The sequence below is a fragment of the Corylus avellana genome, chromosome 4, assembly GCF_965113065.1.
Source record: "Corylus avellana chromosome 4, dhCorAvel1.hap1.2, whole genome shotgun sequence".
In the NCBI taxonomy this organism is placed as follows: Eukaryota; Viridiplantae; Streptophyta; class Magnoliopsida; order Fagales; family Betulaceae; genus Corylus; species Corylus avellana.
Window position 1 is genome coordinate 26,404,143 of NC_142493.1, and position 19,726 is coordinate 26,423,868.

The 19,726-nt window shown below is 37.7% G+C and overlaps 3 protein-coding genes and 1 pseudogene across 4 annotated transcripts; 2 read left to right on the top strand and 2 right to left on the bottom strand.

The window, feature by feature from the left end:
* The first annotated feature begins 2,562 nt into the window (after positions 1-2,562).
* Positions 2,563-4,819, top strand: PDLP2 (plasmodesmata-located protein 2). Of its 2 annotated transcripts, XM_059592760.2 has the most exons (3): positions 2,565-3,943; positions 4,143-4,250; positions 4,367-4,819. In XM_059592760.2, the coding sequence occupies exons 1-3, from the start codon at positions 3,157-3,159 to the stop codon at positions 4,372-4,374; spliced, it is 903 nt and encodes a 300-aa protein (XP_059448743.1). In that variant the 5' UTR covers positions 2,565-3,156; the 3' UTR covers positions 4,375-4,819. The 2 variants fall into 2 exon arrangements, with proteins under 2 accessions (XP_059448742.2, XP_059448743.1); XM_059592759.2 differs by having other exon boundaries at positions 2,563-3,943; positions 4,143-4,447.
* A 1,873-nt stretch (positions 4,820-6,692) lies between these two features.
* Positions 6,693-8,541, top strand: LOC132179020 (pentatricopeptide repeat-containing protein At4g33170 pseudogene; annotated as a pseudogene).
* Positions 8,542-13,142: 4,601 nt separating this feature from the next.
* LOC132179251 (mitochondrial import receptor subunit TOM9-2) lies at positions 13,143-13,741 on the bottom strand. The gene has a single exon (XM_059591932.2). The coding sequence runs from the start codon at positions 13,644-13,646 to the stop codon at positions 13,353-13,355; it is 294 nt and encodes a 97-aa protein (XP_059447915.2). The 5' UTR covers positions 13,647-13,741; the 3' UTR covers positions 13,143-13,352.
* A 679-nt stretch (positions 13,742-14,420) lies between these two features.
* LOC132178750 (S-adenosyl-L-methionine-dependent methyltransferases superfamily protein) lies at positions 14,421-18,664 on the bottom strand. Its single transcript, XM_059591276.2, has 4 exons — positions 18,366-18,664; positions 18,014-18,242; positions 16,794-16,946; positions 14,421-15,125 (listed from the first exon to the last, which is right to left on the bottom strand). The coding sequence occupies exons 1-4, from the start codon at positions 18,564-18,566 to the stop codon at positions 14,422-14,424; spliced, it is 1,287 nt and encodes a 428-aa protein (XP_059447259.2). The 5' UTR covers positions 18,567-18,664; the 3' UTR covers position 14,421.
* Between the last annotated feature and the right edge of the window lie 1,062 nt (positions 18,665-19,726).

Here is a 19,726-nt window from a genome sequence, read left to right on the forward strand (position 1 = left end):
CGCCGCCACGTATTCCATTAAATAAAAAATAATAAAATATTATTTAATTTTAAAATAAAAAACAAAATAAAAAAAATATATGGGGTGGCCAGCTACCCCACGTTTGCCATAGGGGGTGGCCACCCCCAAGGGCTAGTTGGGGGTGGTTCGGCCACCCCCTAAGGCCAAACCCAAAAAAAAAAAAAAAAAAAAAAAAGGGGGTTTGGCCCTAGGGGTTGGCCGAACCACTCCCTATGCCCTAGGGAGTGGTTCGGCCACCCCCAACCGAAGCCACCCCCCCATGTCTCAGATGGGGTGGCCGGCCACCCCATATATATATATTATTTTGTTTTATATTTTTAAAAAAATTTAACTAATATTTTATTATTTTTTAATTAGTGGGACACGTGGCATCGTATATACCCTTAGATGAAATTCAATGACTAAGATTTCAGCCATTTTTTATGAGCAATTTCCCAGCTATTATTGTGGATCCCGATCCCTTATATAAATATTAAAACAATATGTCTCTAGGCTTAAACGGTACCCATTTTTCTTGGACCAAATATTGTGCTTAATTTATTTTGCTACTAGTTTAATGTTATTGCGTGTTTATGATTTTGAATGGGTACTTTGATGTAGAAAAATTATACAAATTTCTGTTTTTAGCTTTCTTTGTTGGATATTTTTTAATTAATTTGATAGGTTTGAATTTATTAATTTATTTGGTATTCTTTTCACTTGTTAGTGGTAGTAAGAACTATACTTAAACTCTAACAAAAATCTTATACTTCTAGATATTTTTTAGGTTAATTCTTAATCTATATGTTAAAGTTTAGACAAATGTGAGCAGGAAAAGAACAATTGATTTATTATTTAAGAAAATAACATGCGAGTGATTCAAAGGTTAATACACATTTAGATAGGCCTTTAATTAGCACCGAATTTTGATGCTTCAGTGACTATTGAGCATTCTTTTAAATATCCAATAATCAAACTTGAAGAAATTGACGCTACCTCTTTCAAACATGATCCAAGATTACATTCCATAAATATATGGATTTCATATTAATTTACAAGATGAAATCTGAAGTGCTTATATTAAAGTCGATCCATATTAAACCAAGTTTTTCCATGCTATGTATTTACTGAGAAATCAACAATTTGTCAATTACAACGAAAAGTTTTGACAATTGGTAAAAAGGTAAACATGGAATGAATTATTTTTTAATAAGACATGTGGGAAAGACGTTATAGTATTAACATCATTTGAATTTATTCTTATATTGCATTTCATGAAAACATTATGAGAATCACCGATATGCTTTGCCAAGATTTGCAACAAATTTCTCAAAACATTTTAAATGTCACGAATCTAGTTTCAACTACAAAATCATTCGTTCAAAAGTAGAGAAATGACGGATGGGAGCCCTCTACTTACTATCGTTAAATCATTTTACGAACAACATCAAATGGATGAATTTGATATTCCAGATATTCCAGAGATGAATACTTAATGTACTAGAGCTCGTGGTAGATGATGAAGAATTTTCGACAACAATAAGGCATTATTTTAAAATCAATATATTTACTAATTATACAAGAAACTTCTAGTTGCAAGAACTGAATAATAGACTTAGTAAGCATGTAATGGAACTTTTTATTCGTACCGCCACTTTAAGTCCTAAAGATGGATAGAAATAATTTAAGATTGATGATGTGTGCGACTTAATCGAGAAGTTTTATTGTCAAGATTTTACTGTACAAGATAAATTCCATTTAAGATGTCAATTGCAACTTTATGAGCTTAATATGCCAAAACATAAAGATTTTTATTGATTTGAGCTACGTAGACGACTAACAATTTCAAAAAAGTCAAAGATCTATCATTTTGTTTTGGCAAGTTGATTCATCTAATGTTGACTATCCTTGTTTTTAGTGTCACTATTGAATAAACTTGTAAGAACTTGATTACACATTAGAATCAAATATTAGCATTTGTTTGCTTATACGTGTAGGTTTGTTGGTTTATTACATGCAAAAAAATGGAGGTTTTTATGAATTAATTTACATATACAAAGAAAAGATATGGTAATTGGATATCCAAAGCTCTTAAAAGCATGTGAGAGCCAGGCTTTGATGAAATAATTGATAAACAAAGCTTTTAGTCAGCCCTGGCCTGCGCCAGCGCCACAGAAAAAGCAAAAAAGCAAAGCCAACACAACCATTTCCTTCTCCACATTATTTCAATCCTACAATATTGATTAGAGGAATGACCAAACAGAAAAAAACAAAAAGAATCTCACTCTCTGTTTATAATAGTGAATACACCTAAAACTGTTCACCTTTGTTGTCCTATTCCCATTTCCAGAATACACTTAAAACCCTTTCTTTTTTTTTTTTTATGTGGGTAATGAGCAATAGAAGTTTGATTTGTCCAAAAATCAATCTTCATATGAGCTTTGTTTGTTTAATGGCTAAGTTAACTCTAATGAATGAGCCAGCTATTATAAATGATTTCATGTGCATGTCGTGAGTGAGGGGGGGTTTTTCCTCCAAGTTCATAAATTCTTGTGCAAATGGCAAATCTCAATAGAATCACCTGTTTCTTGTCTTGGACAACAAGCCTCACCAACTCTCATTCAAGAAATTATAATCCATTATTATTATTATTCAATTAAGGCATGATGTACTTGAGTCAAACTTCATACACTTCTCTCCCACAAAGTCAGATTCCCTTCCATTCACAATTTCACACGCTCCTCACCTTCCTTACAATAGAGAGAATATCTCTGGTAACTTTGAACATATGTTTATTATTCAAACCATTTTGTTCTCATTCTCATCAAATAATAGAATATTTACATAATTAAATCCCAACAAATAGTTCAGTATTCCATAAAAACTATTATTTTATATCTACGATTTGTGTACATTGTACTGCTTGTGGAGAGTAGGAAAAGCCATACCCTGATAGGCTGATACCACCCCTCACCCTACCCCCCATTCTCAGCATCTCTGCTCATCTAAAGAGGTAAAAGGCGAGTAAATCCCAATCCTTGCAGCAAAAAGCAGCAGAATTCAAAGAGCCAAACACAACCCATTTGATTCTTTCCCTCAGTTTAACCCAAAACCCACAAAAATCTGCCATGATTTGATTTATCAACACCACCCCAAATGGGTTATGCCTCAAAACCCTTTTCCTTTTTCCTTTTCTCGCTGATTTTCTGCACAAATCTTGAGCTCATCCCACTTGCTGAATCTGCCTCCGACTACACAGCCTTGGTCTACAAGGGCTGTGCAAAGCAGTCCTTCACAGATCCAACTGGTGCTTACTCCCAGGCCATCTCAGCTCTCTATGGCTCCCTGGTTTCGCAGTCCACCAAGGCCAGGTTTTCCAAGACCACCTCCGGGAGTGGCCAAACCACCATTTCTGGTCTCTTCCAATGCAGAGGGGACCTCACCAATTCTGAGTGCTACACCTGTGTGAGCAAACTGCCCCAACTGGCTGAAAGCCTGTGTGGGAAAACCATAGCCGCGAGAGTCCAGCTCCTTGGCTGCTACATTCTCTATGAGGTTTCTGGGTTTGCTCAGATTTCAGGCATGGAGTTGCTCTACAAGACCTGTGGGGCAACAAACGTGGCCGGAAGTGGGTTTGAGGAGAGGAGGGACACTGCGCTTTCGGTGCTGGAAAACGGCGTCGTTAGCGGCCACGGGTTCTACACCACGAGCTATCAAGCCATGTATGTGTTGGGCCAGTGTGAGGGGGATTTGGGTGACTCCGATTGTGGAGAGTGTACGAAAACCGCCGTGCAGAAGGCTCAGGTTGAATGTGGAAACGCTATTTCCGGCCAAATCTATCTGCATAAATGCTTCATTAGTTACAGTTACTATCCCAATGGGGTTCCCACCAGATCAACTTCATCCTCCTCCTCCTCCTCTTCATCTTCTTCATCTTCATCAGGTTAAGTCACTGTTTTTTTTTCCCCTCTCTCTAATTTCCTTTAATCTACAATATTAATTAGAGTAATCAATCTCTCTCTCTCTCTCGGTGGCTCCACAATGTTCAGATTAGTGGTTTGTGCCTTTTGATCATTTGTTTTATTAGTTTAGTTCATGAGTATAATAACGTGGGATGTGTTTTGAAATAATGTCAAGTACAGGGGGTACTACGGGAAAGACAGTGGCTATAATACTAGGAGGGGCAGCTGGAGTGGGGTTTCTAGTAATTTGCCTACTGTTTGCTAGAAGTTTGCTGAAGAAACATGATGGTAAGTACAGATATATATGAGATGGATGATGGATCCTCTTTTTCTGCTTTTTTCTGGTCCCTAATGCTGATATGGTTGGAATTTGTTTTTTGTTTTGTTTTTTTTTTTTAATGCAGATTTTTGATAAGAGATGGGGTTGTTCTAAAAAGAGGCAAACGTTTTTCTGAGGTAGAGTTTTTTCTACAAATATTATTTTTTGTTTTTAGGTAAAAAGGAGATGGGTTTTTGTGGTGAATATGAGTGGCAAAGAGAGAGAGAGAAAGAGAGAGTGAGAGAGAGAAAGATAAAGAAGGTTTATATGTTGGGGATTAATATTCTTAGTTCTTACAGTTAGGTAAGAATTTTTTTGAAGAAGGGGAAGCAATTAGGGCATGAAAAGTAAGAAAATTTTTTTCACAAAAAGTGAAATGGGTTGGAATGAATGTTTGTCATTATGGGTGGAAAGAACAAAAAATTCAGTGGGAGTGTGGAGGATGAATGGGGATTTAGGCATGGGTCCATGTGGGTGTTTCTTTGTTTTCCCTCTTCTCTAGATTAATGCATCTCTATTTTCTTACACACTTTATGCTTTTTAGAAAGTTGCAAAATCCTCTCTCCCCCACTCGCTCCCCCTCTCTCTCTGTCGTTCACGCGCTCGCGCTCCCCCACACGCGTTGTCTATTTAATTCGCGCTGACAATGACACCGACTATATTTTATTTTTTCTTTGGAGCAATTTCACTCCCTAATCAACCATTTTAACCGGTGGAGGTGGTTTTAAGTGGCTGGAAGAAAATTATATGCCCGTAATAGGACGTGACGTGGGTTCGAATTTACAATGAAAAAATTACTCACACAAGCCTGTCACGGTAAGGCTGAGTTAGATTATGACTCAATTGATCTTAAGAGAACGTAATTAGGCCCCTCCTAAATGTTTTTTAGCGGGTAAGGTCTTAAAATAATTAATTACAATTGGTCATTCTCTCTGCCATTTTGCTATATTAAAAAAAAACAAAAATTACTTTAATTGGCTTTGCCTACACATGCACTGCCTTTGTTTAATTGAGTTTAAGAAATGCAATCCAAATCCATGAGTTAAGAAACGCTTTGTAACAAATTAAATGAACAGTTCTTAATCTTCCATCTTTTTAAAGTACATTTATACGGCCAGGGACCTCAAGATGTATGATATGATATGATATGACATTGTGGGAGGTTGGAGTCGGTCCTTGTAGTCTTGTAGATGATGATGATGATGAATGGTGCCCATCCTAACATGATGAGGATGAGAAATTTAACGTGGGAAAGCAAAATGACAGTTGTAGAGCTTATTGATAAGAGCTACCAATGATTTGTCACAAGTGTAATGCACCTACCATTCATTTCAGAAAACCTGGTAATAAATATACGTATGTCCAATAATCGCTGCACATTTTAAGCTCTATACAGTCCATGCTGAATCACCTCATGACAGCTCATACCTGGCTATCTTTATTCGGGAAAAATGCAAAATCAGTCCATGAAGTTTCCCTGAGTTATAATTAACTCCCCGTGGTATCAAAATGAACTCAAAAGTTTTTAATGTATGCCAAAAAAACAATATAGTCTTTATAGTCAAATTTCGTTAATTGATTTAACAAATTCTGATGGTGTGAAATGTTAGTGCCAATAAAATTGTGATGCTTATCCGATTTAAGTTAGTGTTACACTAACGGAATTTGTTAAATTAATGAATGAAATTTGATTGTAGGGACTATATTGTTTTTTTGGCATACGTCAGGGACCTTTGAGTTCATTTTAATACTACAGTGAGTTAATTGCAAATAAGGTAAACCACAAGGACTAATTTTGCATTTTTTCCTCTTTATTTTATTGAGAAAATTTGTATACACTTCTTTCTTTTTTTTTTTCTTTTTTTTTTGGTATAAAATTATTTTAAAAACCTTTTGTGGTGTTTAAAATAACAATTCGTTATATAGTTCTTTTACTCACAGGAAATTGAACGGAAATTGATGGTAAAGACTTATTTGTTATTTTTGTATATCACATGAAATTCTCGAAACATTTTTGTATCACTGGAAATTTATTGCAAATTATTATGATCATATAAATTGATTTTACATTTTTTTTTTATATTTATTTATTGCTTGAAATTGGAGGCCAGCTCCTAACTACCCAGATTTTTTTTTTTTTTTTTTTTGAGAAGTGGGTTTATAGCTCAAAACCACCAAAAAAAAAAAAAAAAAAACTCGTGTTCTGTTCCAACTATCCATCATTAATCTTTTTATATTCAAAGAAAAAAAAAATTATTCAAGAAAGAGAAAAATAAATAAATAATTAAAGCAAATGCAAGTAAATTTTAATAGATTCTATGCAAATTTAAGATATAAATAAAAAATAAGGAAGCAAAGCCACGTTTTATAAAATATGGCATTGCCTAGTACCATTTCTTCGCAAGTGCATGTCAAAGGCACCAATACTAAGCATGAACGACGACGTATTGGAGTCGATCCCAAGCAACACCGAACCACGCGTAGCCCATGCGCAAGCCATCAAAGCCGGCAACACCGACCGCTCGACGTACAACAAGCTCGTCACCCGCTACTCCAAATCCAACCTCTTCTCCTACTCCCTCCGCCTCTTCCACCAAATCCCATCGCCCAACGTTGTCTCATGGACCGCCCTCATCTCCGCCCACGCCAACACCCTCCACTCCCTCCACCACTTCATCTCTATGCTCCGCCACCCAACCTTCCCCAACCAGCGGACCTTTGCCTCTCTCTTCAAAACCTGCACCGCGCTCCCTTGCTTCTCTTTCGGCCTTAGCCTCCACTGTATGTCCCTGAAGCTCTCACTCTCCGGCGAACCCTTTTCTGGGTCTGCGCTTATCCACTTCTACTCCAAGTATCGCTTACCCGATGAAGCTCGTAAGGTGCTCGATGAAATTCCTCACAGAGATGAGGTTTGTTATTCCGCCATTGTTGTGGGACTCGCGCAAAATTCACGGTCCATCGATGCGTTATCGATGTTTGCTGATATGAGAGCTTGCGGTGTGGCATCCACGATGTATAGTGTCTCGGGTGCGCTTCGTGCAGCTGCAGAGGTTGCTGCATTGGAGCAATGTAGGATAATACATGCCCATGCGGTGGCAACTGGGTTAGATACAAATGTGATTGTGGGTAGCGCTCTGGTTGATGGATATGGAAAAACAGGTTTTGTCTCGGATGCAAGGCGGGTTTTTGATGAGAACTTGCCGTGTATGAATATAGTTGGGTGGAATGCATTGATGGCTGGCTATGCACAGCAAGGGGACAAGAACTCGGCCCTCGAGCTTTTCAATTTAATGGAAGCTCGAGGGCTTGTACCGGATGAATATAGCTTTCTAGCAGTCCTAACATCGTTTAGCAATGCGGGTTTGGCTGCCGAGGCGGAACAGTGGCTGACACGCATGGAAGTAGATTATGGTTTGGAACCGGGGTTAGAGCATTATACATGTTTGGTGGGTGCATTGGGAAGAGGTGGTCGATTACAAGAAGCTGAGAGAGTTGCGATGACAATGCCTTTTGTGCCAGATGCTGCAGTGTGGCGAGCTCTGCTATCCAGTTCTGCATATCATGGTGCAGCAGACATGGCTTTGGCTATGGCTAAACGGTTATTGGAAATCAACCCGCATGATGACTCAGCTTATGTGATTACTGCCAATGTGTTTTCGGTTGCCAGTAGGTGGGATGAGGTTGCGGAAGTGCGGAAGATGATGAAAGATAGGAGGGTGAAGAAGGAAGGTGGCAGGAGTTGGATTGAAGTGCGAGGGAAAGTGCATGTGTTTTTGGCTAGGGATACAAGGCATGAAAGCACAGAGGAAATATATGAGAAGTTGGCTGAGCTAATGAAAGAGATTGAGAAATTAGGTTACGTGCCGGTTTGGAAAGAGATGATGTTGCATGAGGACGTAGGGGAAGAAGAGAAAAAGGAAGCGCTTTGGTATCATAGTGAGAAGCTGGCAGTGGCATTTGGGGTGGTGAGTGGAGCTGCACCACCGGGGAAGGCGCTAAGGATTGTGAAGAATCTTAGGATTTGTAAAGATTGTCATGAGGCTTTTAAGTATTTTAGTAGAGTGTTGGAGAGGGATATCATCGTGAGGGATGTAAACAGATACCATAGATTTTTAAACGGTAGCTGTTCTTGTGGAGATATCTGGTAACATGTAGGAAATCATGAGGCACTATAATTCTGCTCTCCAAGGGAGAAAGAATGCAGACCCTTCAAATTTTTCCTTGCACATTTTATTTAAATCCAACGCTCACTGATAAAGATGTTATGGTCATGGTATAATAATATTTTAATATACATTGCTATTGCATGGCGACTAATAAGTCTTCGTTTTGCTAAATATTTTGCAACATTGGGAGAACTGATCTAAAACGCAGTTTTCTGTTCCAAACCCAGAAACCCGTCATCAACAAACAGTTTTTAAGAACTAAAGAACAGAAGGGGGAAAATAGAGGATTGAGATTCCTTCCAATTCCTAGTGTAGTGCATGAGATGCAATACATTTTTTGTGGTCTTCGTGACAACAAAACCAAAACTTAAAAAGTTTTTTTGATAAGTAATATTCAAGTTTTATTAAATGGGTAAGGTGCCCTTACATACACTGGAAGTATACAAGCAAAAACACCTAACTAGAAAAAGAAAAAATCCACCCAAAATCCAACAAAAGTAACCCAACAAAACCACCCAAAATCCCTAAAAAACAAACACCCAAAGAAACCAAGCTAACCCACAAAAAGCCCCACATAATCACCCAACAGCCCTTAAAACCTAAACGGTGTGCTACAACCCTCAAAACCAAAACTTAAAAAAGTGACTGGGATATTTTTTGAGGTGGGTGTATGGTGGTAGCCATCTACTTGGGTGGTTCGTCGATCCAAAAGGGCTGGCCTGAGGTGGCTGAACAACCCCCACAGCCATGGCCCATGGGGTGTTTCGGCCACCCCAGATCCATTTGGATGAGATGAGGGTGGTTCAGCAATCAAATACACAGCAGAAAAACCCCAACAGCCACTTTGTTGCTATAAAAAAAACTACAACATATTTGTTGAATAATATCGGATCCAAAAGATGGAAGTGATAATGTTTCGACTCTGGTAGGTTTCCTTTCCAGTTTTTGTTACAGTAATCTGCTTCATCCTTGAAACTATTGCTTTGATTCTCAGACATTCTGTACATGAATGATGCTGATGGTGAAAGGAATTGGAAATCCTGACTGAAGAGACAACGCCTTCTTCTGATCTCGCAGCCACTGCTAAACATTTATACTAAACTAAAAGGTTCTTATAACTAAAAATTGCTTCTGTTTCTTACCATTGGAAACATTGACGTAGGATGTCACAATTCTTACTCCAATGAGGTTTGTTTCAAACTTTTCTTCCGCTTTTCTTTCTTCACTCTTTATATGATTGTATATATTTGATTTTGCAATAAAAATTACAATAAATTAGAATTTGAAGTGCTGGTATAGTTTTTCAGTGTAGCAATGAGCAATTCCTAGGGTAGTGCATGAGATGCAATAAATTTTTTTGGTCTTCGTGAGTGACAAAACCAAAACTAAAAAAAGTTTTTTTTGATAAGTAATAATCAAGTTTTATTAAAAGCGTACGGCGCCCCTACGTACACTGGAAGTATACAAGCGAAAACACCTAACTAGAAAAAGAAAAATCTACCCAAAATCCAACAAAAGAAACCCCACAAATCCACCCAAAATCCCTCAAAAACAAACACCCAAAGAAGCCAAGCTAACCCACAAAAAGCCCCCACATAATCACCTAACAGCCCTTAAAACTCACAAGGTGCGCTACAACCCTCAAAACCATAACTTAAAAAGTGATTGGGATATTTTCTGAGGTGGGTGTATGGTGGTAGCCATCTACTTGGGTGGTTCCAAAACTTAAAAAGTGATTGGGATATTTTCTGAGGTGGGTGTATGGTGGTAGCCATCTACTTGGGTGGTTCGTCGATCCAAAAGGGCTGGCCTAAGGTGGCTGAACCACCCCCACAGCCATGGCCCGTGGGGTGGTTCGGCCACCCCAGATCCATTTGGATGAGATGAGGGTGGTTCGGCTATCAAATACACACCAGGAAAACCCCAACAGCCACTTTGTTGCTATAAAAAAAACAACATATTTGTTGAATAATATCGGATCCAGCAGATGGAAGTGATAATGTTTCGACTCTGATAGGTTTCCTTTCCAGTTTTTGTTACAGTAATCTTCTTCACCCTTGAAACTATTGCTTTGATTCTCAATCTGTACATGAATGATGCTGATGGTGAAAGGAATTGGAAATCCTGACTGAAGAGACAATGCCTTCTTCTGATCTCGCAGCCACTGCTAAACATATATACTCAACTAAATTAATGGTTCTTATAACTAAAAATTGCTTCTGTTTCTTACCATTGGAAACATTGACGTAGGATGTCACAATTCTTACTCCAATGACGTTTGTTTCAAACTTTTCTTTCGCTTTTCTATCTTCACTCTTTATATGATTGTATTTGCACTAAAAATTACAATAAATTAGAATTTGAAGTGCTTCCAATTCCTTTCACGATATAGTTTTTCAGTGTAGCAATGAGCAAGGAAATTTTAATAATTTATGGTCTCCGGAGTTGAGAAATCACGTATTAAATTTTGTGTACTGATGGCAGCACTTCACTTTCTACCAAACCATTTTTTGTTCATTCACAGTTATAAAAGTCAAATAGCATATATTCTTGATTTATATGTGGATTGGAGTTAAGGTCTGGCTTAATAATGAAGGATCATTAAATCTAAACAGGTTCAACTAGCTCTATTAATGACTATTGATTCATGGACTGTGGTTTTCTTTTCTTCCATTTGACTGTTGATTCAGAGGGTCAGTTTTGGGTAAATGGGTTCTCAAGCAGTTCTAGTTATGATTTTGCAAATTGTGGTGTTGTTGATGGCTAACTTTGTTTTCTTTGGAAGGAAAGATGTTCATGTAGGGAGAGACGTTGTGAAATATAGTATACTAGGAGAAACAATAGTTAGGTTTGCTTTAGTATTGGAGTTGTCCCATCTAATGCTTCAGCTAAATAGTGTACATTCCAGTCTCCAACATAAAAAGATGAATGTCTCAACCGAACAAATAAATAACAAACAAGAATAAACATAGCACTTCTTCGCGGATGAAGATTCAGAGCAATTAACTGTCCAAATTGCTAGATTTGGATAGTTATCACGAGAGAGTTCATATGAGACCTATCCGTCCAAATAAATTTTGGGTTGTCCCATGTCCAGCCACCTACCTAATAGATCCCATATGAACTTTCTCACGTGGCAGCTAATTGCTCTGGATCCCAATCCAGTTTGCAGGTTTGCAGCAACTCCATGCTACTGCAATTCCTGGGGTTCCAACTTAATTACTTAAAGCAATTATATGAAATCCTCAATGGATTCAAATGGAATGGTGTGTGTGCCTTGCTGGTAGGAGTGTAAACGAGCCGAGCTTGAGCGAGCTTCCCTTGTTTAGGCTTGGCTCGTTTAAATTTTACTCGAGCTCGAGGGTAAGCAAAAAAAATCGAGCTGAGCCAGCTCGCGAGCTGGCTCTTATATTTAATGTTTTTGTTTTTTTTTTAAAAAATTTAACTTCAAGTACTCTTAAACGACTTAAGAAGTTAGTTTGCATATGAGTATTTGCTTAACCTAGCTAGTCGAGTATGGAGCCTGAGTCAATACAGCAAGGCATTTGGTTTCAAAGAGAGAGGATATGCATCCTTTTATAGATAAGCAAACTTGGAGATTAATGTTTTCTTAATAATGTGGGACAAATTAACAGGTTGCATTTAGACTGCATTGGGACAACGCCCCCTACAAAAAACTATTTTTTCAACGTCTCTCTCTCAATCCCCCTCACCAGTCGCAGCACATCTTCCACCTGAACTCTCATTTCCCACTCTCTCACTCTCGCTCATCAAACAGGTACTGATAGTGTTTGGGTCTGTATGATTCTTCAATAGTTTATGCCTTTTGCAATCTCCCTCAATAGTTTCTGTTTGATTCTTCTTCCTTTGTTTGGATCTGCTCTAATTGATCTGAAGTCTTTTTAATGATTGCTCTCTCTCTCTTTGATCACGAAGGGTTTAGAATTTTTCATTCTCTAACGCTTAAATATAAATGCAATTTTAAGATTTTAATAATTATAAGATTTATAATTAATTATGTATTACTTAGTTTATATATATATACACACGAGCTTATACGAGCTTGCTCACAAGCCTAGCCGAGTCGAGCCGATTTTGCTTCGTTTAATATTCGAGCTAGGATTTGTGTTCATGAAGTGCTTTATTTAATATTCGAGTCGAGCACGAGCCGAGCTTATGCGAGCCGAGCCCGAGCTTGCTCGCGAGACGCTTCACTCACTTAACAACCCTAGTTGCTGGTGCGCATATAAAAGTATGTTGTTAGAATGATAACTCTATTACAAGTGTACCCATGTTATCAGTTTCTGACCACTAAGCAAAGGACTTAGACATAATAATTAAAGAGCAAATGAACAAATTACAAACAATATTATGATCTTTAAATCATAAAGAACACATTTTTAACAGAATTTTATGTATAACTGCAGAATTTTTTTTTATGATGAACCCAATCTACAGTCTATGTGCATGAGAAAATCTCAGAAGCATCATATGGAGAACACTATTTGAGGTCCATCATACTGCAACTCCACATGTATTGAGTTAACACTATAGATAACCATAGCCCAAGTTCAATGTCAACGAGACATTATTGAGTTAAATTCTGTCCATTCATATTATTCTTAAATAACCCAAATTCTTTGAAAGATTTTCCTTTTCTCTGTTTTCTCACCAACCAAACGGCACATCATAGAAGGACACCAAAACATATCAAATTAACCAAACAAAAACGAACGAAAGGACCCTAAATAACTGAGGCATCCATTTAATTTGAAAATCCCAAGTAAATAAAGAGAATCCAATTAAAAATACTCTAACGCTGCAAACCCTAATTCTCAAAACACCAAAGCCAAAGTCGCATATCACATCCAATCCAAAACCCAATCTCCGATGAGCGGAGCTGACTCACTTGGGGGTGCCGAGGAGGCTGGCCTGCTGGAGCTCAAGGTCATTGAGCTGCTGCTCGCGGTCCATCTCGATGATGAGGGGCACCACCAGGATGAGGAAGGTGGTGCCGACGATCCACGCGGCCTTGCCGGTGCTGCGGATCAGCTTCTTTGACACGAAGGCCGCGTCCGAGGCCGCGCGCTTCGACTGGTGGACGATCGGCGACTGAGACACGCTGCGCGAGACTCTCGTGATTAGGGACTGCTCGTTGCTCGTTGCAGAGATTCGCTTTTTGCCCTGAGAAGATGCCATTTCGGTCTTCTTATTATTTTCTGTAGAGAATGTGAGCCAAGGGTTTTGGGGGGTTTCTTTCGGCTTCTACACGTTTAGTGGTCTTTAAGGGTTTTGCAGGTTCTTTCTCTCCAAACCTACGAGGCCGGGCCATGGGCCATTGATTTTAATTTTAATTTTAATTTTTTTTTAAAAAAGGAGGAGTCTGAAATAGTAAAAATTGAAAGCAAAATATTAAAATTGAGAGGTCGGACCATTTAATCAAATGAGTCGAATTAAAATTAATCTATAATCTTATACCACAACACAATTCGAACCTAACATGTGAACACAAATTATCATCTTTAAGGATCCCATGATTTTTAATTTTTTTTCTTAAAATCTTTTTATCAAGTTATATATATATATATATATATATATATATATATACACACAAATTGAGTTTAGTCCTATCAAAATTAGGTTTTGCCACTCATTTATACCTTAACTCCCCAAATGAGAAATTGTAATTCGGTGTACCCGAGGGTAGAGGAGTCAGAAATAGCAAAAAGTGAAGAACCATGGGACACAAGCGTGAACCGAAGGCCTTGGGAAAAGGAACCATTAGCTAAGATCAAACTGGAGTTGAGGTATGTTCAGATGGGGCTTACAGAACATGGCAACTAAAGAAGAACCATGCAGCGTCCAAGAATGGGGACATCAATTGAACGAGCCAACTTAAGAAAGAGAGAGAGAGAAGATAATCTCTTTAAGTTTGCCAAGAATGAGAAGTAACCAACTTTAGACTCTTAAATGATCAATCAACCAGTATAAAACCTCTCTTTATATACTGCAAGCATGAAAATGGCAAGTTTAGGAGATGTTCCACTTCAATGGATTTTGATATGATAGCACTCATCACCAAATCCCTGTTTAAACACGCACCACTCATTTGCAAACCTCTGCACACAACCAGAGATGTATTACACACCCAAGGAACTGAAACAGTAAAACCCAAACCAGAACCTTCTTTCCTGCCACAACTTCCATTTCCCACCAGCATATCCTTGTATGCTCTGCCAATTCTGGAAACATACTTTCCCATTGGCAAAACTTGCTCAAGAACAGATGGAGCAGACCCAGCGGAATTCAAAAGTTCAGAATCTGAATGAAGGTTCACCACAACAGTGCCATGTTCAGGGTGAAGTTGATTATTGAGAGCTTTAAGAAATGGGGAATTAGGGTCCCATAGCTTGCGAGGGAAGATGTCTTCACTGTCGTAAGCATCAATGAAGATCATATCATATAGATTCGTATTGTCCAGGACAAAATCCTCAGCGTCTGATTCATAGAGGTATAGCTTCTCATGGATGCCTTTCCACAGTACTTCATCAATGGTATTAGGTTTTGACAAGGCACGTTCACCTGATGGGTTCATAACTGAGAAAGCAGGAAAACCCATAGCTTTGATCGAGGCTGAGATAACAAGGGGGTCAATTTCAACTATGTGAACTGCAGCACCTGAAGGGATCGAGCACAAGAATTTAGAGTCAGGTATATGTGGAAATCATTCAATCCAAAATCTAATGGACATTGGGAAACAAGAAATTGCTACATTACAAAAATATTTGCTTCACTTGGGCAAGAAGATTGAGATTGTTGCCCAAAAACCAACAATAGAAAGATGGAAGACATATTTAGGTAGGCATTCCAAGTAAATCACAACGTATGACCTTATGCAACATTTAGTCAGCTTATGTCAGATTTAATCCCTATTCAACTAATTTCGTAATAAACATTTCCTGTTCTTTCGTTTTTTATTTTCCTCCACCCTTTCTTCTCCTGAATGCTATTCAACTATAGAATTATAAAGCAACTGAAGATAGGTTTTAAAATGCACTTAAAAGAATACATCAATCAAATAATTCTAGCAATGGAGAGATTGGCTTGATTGGCAAAGTCCATCACTCTGGTCAAATCTAGTGGTGGTTGAAACACCCCCAACCCAATTTTTTGGTCATGTTCAGGATTGGATTTGAACTGCGAGCCTCTCCTAGCCATACACACCGATGATGCAGTAAAAAGAGGCATGTTGAATATGATCCTCTTCATTTCATATGAAATTGATAGCATCAACTTCATGATCAAGATTTGTATTTAACAATGTACATGATTGTACATTATTTAAATTTTTTAAAAGACGTATCAAGTGTCAACATTGACTTCATACCCACCATTAGATACACCAACTTTAAATCATGACCATGAAATAGATACTATCTATTTCAATGAAATGAAAAGGATCCTTGTCCGTTGAACAAGATTAATGTCAATGCACTTTAGCCAACACACTAAATGTCCAAATCCTGGGATGTTTGACAGAGAGCCATCCACGCAGCCATTTCTAATTGTATTGAATGTAGATGACTCGACCCGTCTCAATTGGGCTTAACGTCTTAATGTGACAGTAGCCCAACATTTGACCAGTAGCATAAACTTTGCCTCGAAAACAACCCATTCCCAAATGAGAGAGCTTGTGTTGACCATTTATATAGGGCCCATAAAATGGCTACCCAACCAATGCTGATAAACTTACAATTTGCCAAGACTAATCAGGATGCTACCTTTGTTCAGGAAGGAAAAACGAATAATAAAAAAAATCAGAACAACTATTATCACAATAGCACAACCCTTAAAAATCCATCTTCTAATTTATCAAAGAATTAATGTTATAGCCCATATCAGTTTTCCTCATTCGAGATGAAGGACCTCACCCTCCAGAATTTTAGTGCTTTGAACAACCTATATCTATACATATGCAACATAGCTCTTGAAAATGCTGGTTCAGATGTAAGAGTAGAGCAATTACACTAACATTCGTACCTGTTATAGAAGGTAAACAACCTCAAGCTAACATTTATATGGACAGTCTGTCTTCCCCTTTCATCATGTCCCCTAAGAATATGAATATCATGACCTAGTTACAACAACTATAGGAGCACTCATTGAAAACATTTGTGTTCCTTGTTCATTATCACAACAATTTGCAGCTGTCTTAACTCTGCTTAATTCTCCAAATCGGTGGACAGTCTTTATCTCAAAGCAATGTTTTGTTCATTGTATTACAAACTAGCTTTAATACCGATAGAAGAAAAGCACATGCAGAATGGCTAAGAGATTTTCCCTCACCTTTAATTTTACTAGCCAGAAATAATGGTAAGCTTCCTCCACCATGACCAATGCATAAGATATTCATAGTTTTCTTCCCACGCACCGCATTTTTGATATCATAACCACAAGATGCTATAGTGGCCAACCCAGTTGATACCATACTCTTCAGATCTGCAAAATGACATCCAGATAATCAACTGGTTACTTCTTTTTCAGTTTCAGCAGAGATCACAGGCTTACTTCAAGAACAAAAAAAAACTACAAGAACAACAACAAAGAATAGAGCAATTGAAACAGGACCCATTAACATAACATGCTGAGGTATAAGATACCATACACAAACATCAAATAGCACATCTATTGATTAACATGAGAAGAAACTGGGATCTATAGTCCTTGACAGACACACTCAGAAAATAAATAAATAAATAAAAATCAAAGCACAAATAAGTGTGCATCCCACTAATACACTGCCCAGAGTTCCAACTTGCTAAAATTCAGAAACTAATATGATCTGTCATATACTACTTTCTATCAGTGAGGGTTCTTCTCACTCAGTAACTAAAAAATCTAAAGTGCTCCTGCATTTTGTAAAAAATAGTACTTAAAACAGCTGGCATCTAGAGGTAAATACACCCATAATTATCTATAGATGGCGACATAACCTCCAACACACTCCACAACCGCATTTTGATACTCTCTCCACTTCTCCTACAACATTGACTTACCAAGCTATTCAGCATTCTGACTACCCCTATGCCCATCTGAAAACCTCTCAAAGTCTGCTCTAACAACTTCAGCAATACCAAAATGTGTTGAAAACCACAAAGCCATTTCTAATTCATGTTTGTTCAAGTTCACATTGGCTCCAATTCTCAGCCCCATATTTTCCAGACCCAACAAATGCCATGATGTGAACTATCTGATATACTAACATTCATTATACCATGTTGGAATATTACAAGTTACAAATTAATATGGTCTTAAGTTCAAACTCTAACTCCATTCCATAATTTATCTTCACTTCGGCAAAAAAATCCACGTATTGAATGGCACTTATTAAATAATCAATTAAATGGACCTTTTTCTATCACATTAAGCATTTTGGACAACCGATAATATACAAGAAGAATCATTGGAAACACTCAGACACAACTTGATCCAATTCACACCGCTCTTTCTTTCGCAAGACTACAACAGAACATTACAAAATGGCAAAAATAAGGTTAAGGGATTACATGGTACAGCCAGACAATGTGGCTGCTGCATCAGGAACACCGAGCCGGGTTCTGATTCCCGGTAAGCGGCCATTACTTTGACAGTGCTCTGGCGAGTGTCGTCGTTGAACCTAAGCGCCCGCCATTGGTACCCAAGTATCCTAAAACGCCCCTCATCTTCACGTCCCGGACGTACCTCTGCGTGCCTTCGCTGTAACCATCTCTCCGTTTCAGGCCAGTATACTTCACTCTGCACATTATTTACAACAGCACCATTGCAAATATTTACATTTCTGCCATTATCACAAACAAATTCATATATTGAAAAAAAAAAAAAAAAAATGGTTCAATAGAGAGTGGGAGAGTGGCTTACAGGTTGAGAGGAAGGATAAGCGGCGACGGAGACGACGCCGTTTCCCTTGTCGGAAGTTGAACGGAGAACAGTTTGACTATCGGAGTCCGTTCCCCACCACTCGGATGAGTAATACCAGTCCCCCTCGTCCTCAATACGGCGCCGTACTGCCGTGGAGAAACCTCGCCGGACGTTCCATGCCGACCTTAACCTGCGCCACATCACTACAAAACCCTAGTCCTCTCAAATTTGGACAAGCTAAAGGTTTTTGAAAACACTGTTGTTTCCATTTGGTACAGAGATTTTGACACCTTACTGTTGTAAAAACAATTATTGCTATTTTTGACAAAGCAAGAGCATTCATATATAATTATTTGTAAAAAAAAATTTCCAAAATTCTTTATTTTGCAATAATTTCTTTATTATATATATATATATATATATATATATATATATATATACATTTTTCTTTACATTTGATGAGTAAACAACGCTCGCCAATTTTTTTCTAAATTAACTAGCTCGATGTGAATGATTTTCTCCTAAATTTACGTCCTGACTAGCCAAAATAACGCTAATCACGTGAATGCTAGCCAAGTGTAAATGCTCTAATACAAATTTAGGTGCACCTAATCAATAGTTCTACGGAATTGTTTAGATATATAAAATTTTTACAAAAAATTGATATATAAAATAAGATTAAAATTAAGAGATCATTTTCTAAGATGTTACTGCATTTAAACATTATTATTATTATTATTATTATTATTAGATTAGATTAATGTTATTTAATTATTATTTTTGTGTTATGAACAAAGAAAAAAGAAAAAGAAAATTACAACAAAAGATGTTGCATGTTGGCGGCCAATTGATGCAGGGCGACATTGAGTGAGAAGAGAGCGATTGGAGTGGGTTGCCTACGCCTCGCCAATTCATGGCTCCATTCTGCTGCATTTGTTTACGTAAGGATTGAAAATCATAAACTAAAATATAAAAGATAAATCGATTGCTTCGAGATAATCAAACCTTTCGAGAGGGACAGGCATTTACAAATTGTTCATAACAATTGAATGAAATTACTCTTCGATGAATTTGCCACACGACGTCTACGTCTTATTTATAGGGACAGAACAAGCCCAATACGAAAACAAAATCAAATGAAAGTAGCAAGCAAGTATGCTTAGTAATCAAGCAAAATCAAGATAAATGAAAAAGGAAATTAAGAGATTATTTAGTTTACTGTAATGACAAACGCTTCTTAGATAGTAATGTGGAAATTCTGTCTTCATAGATTAATTAGCTAATAGCTTGTGTTGGCTACTTGGAGGGCATCTAGTTGCTTCTGCTCTTCAACAACTTTATTCTTTGCCATCTAAATTAAG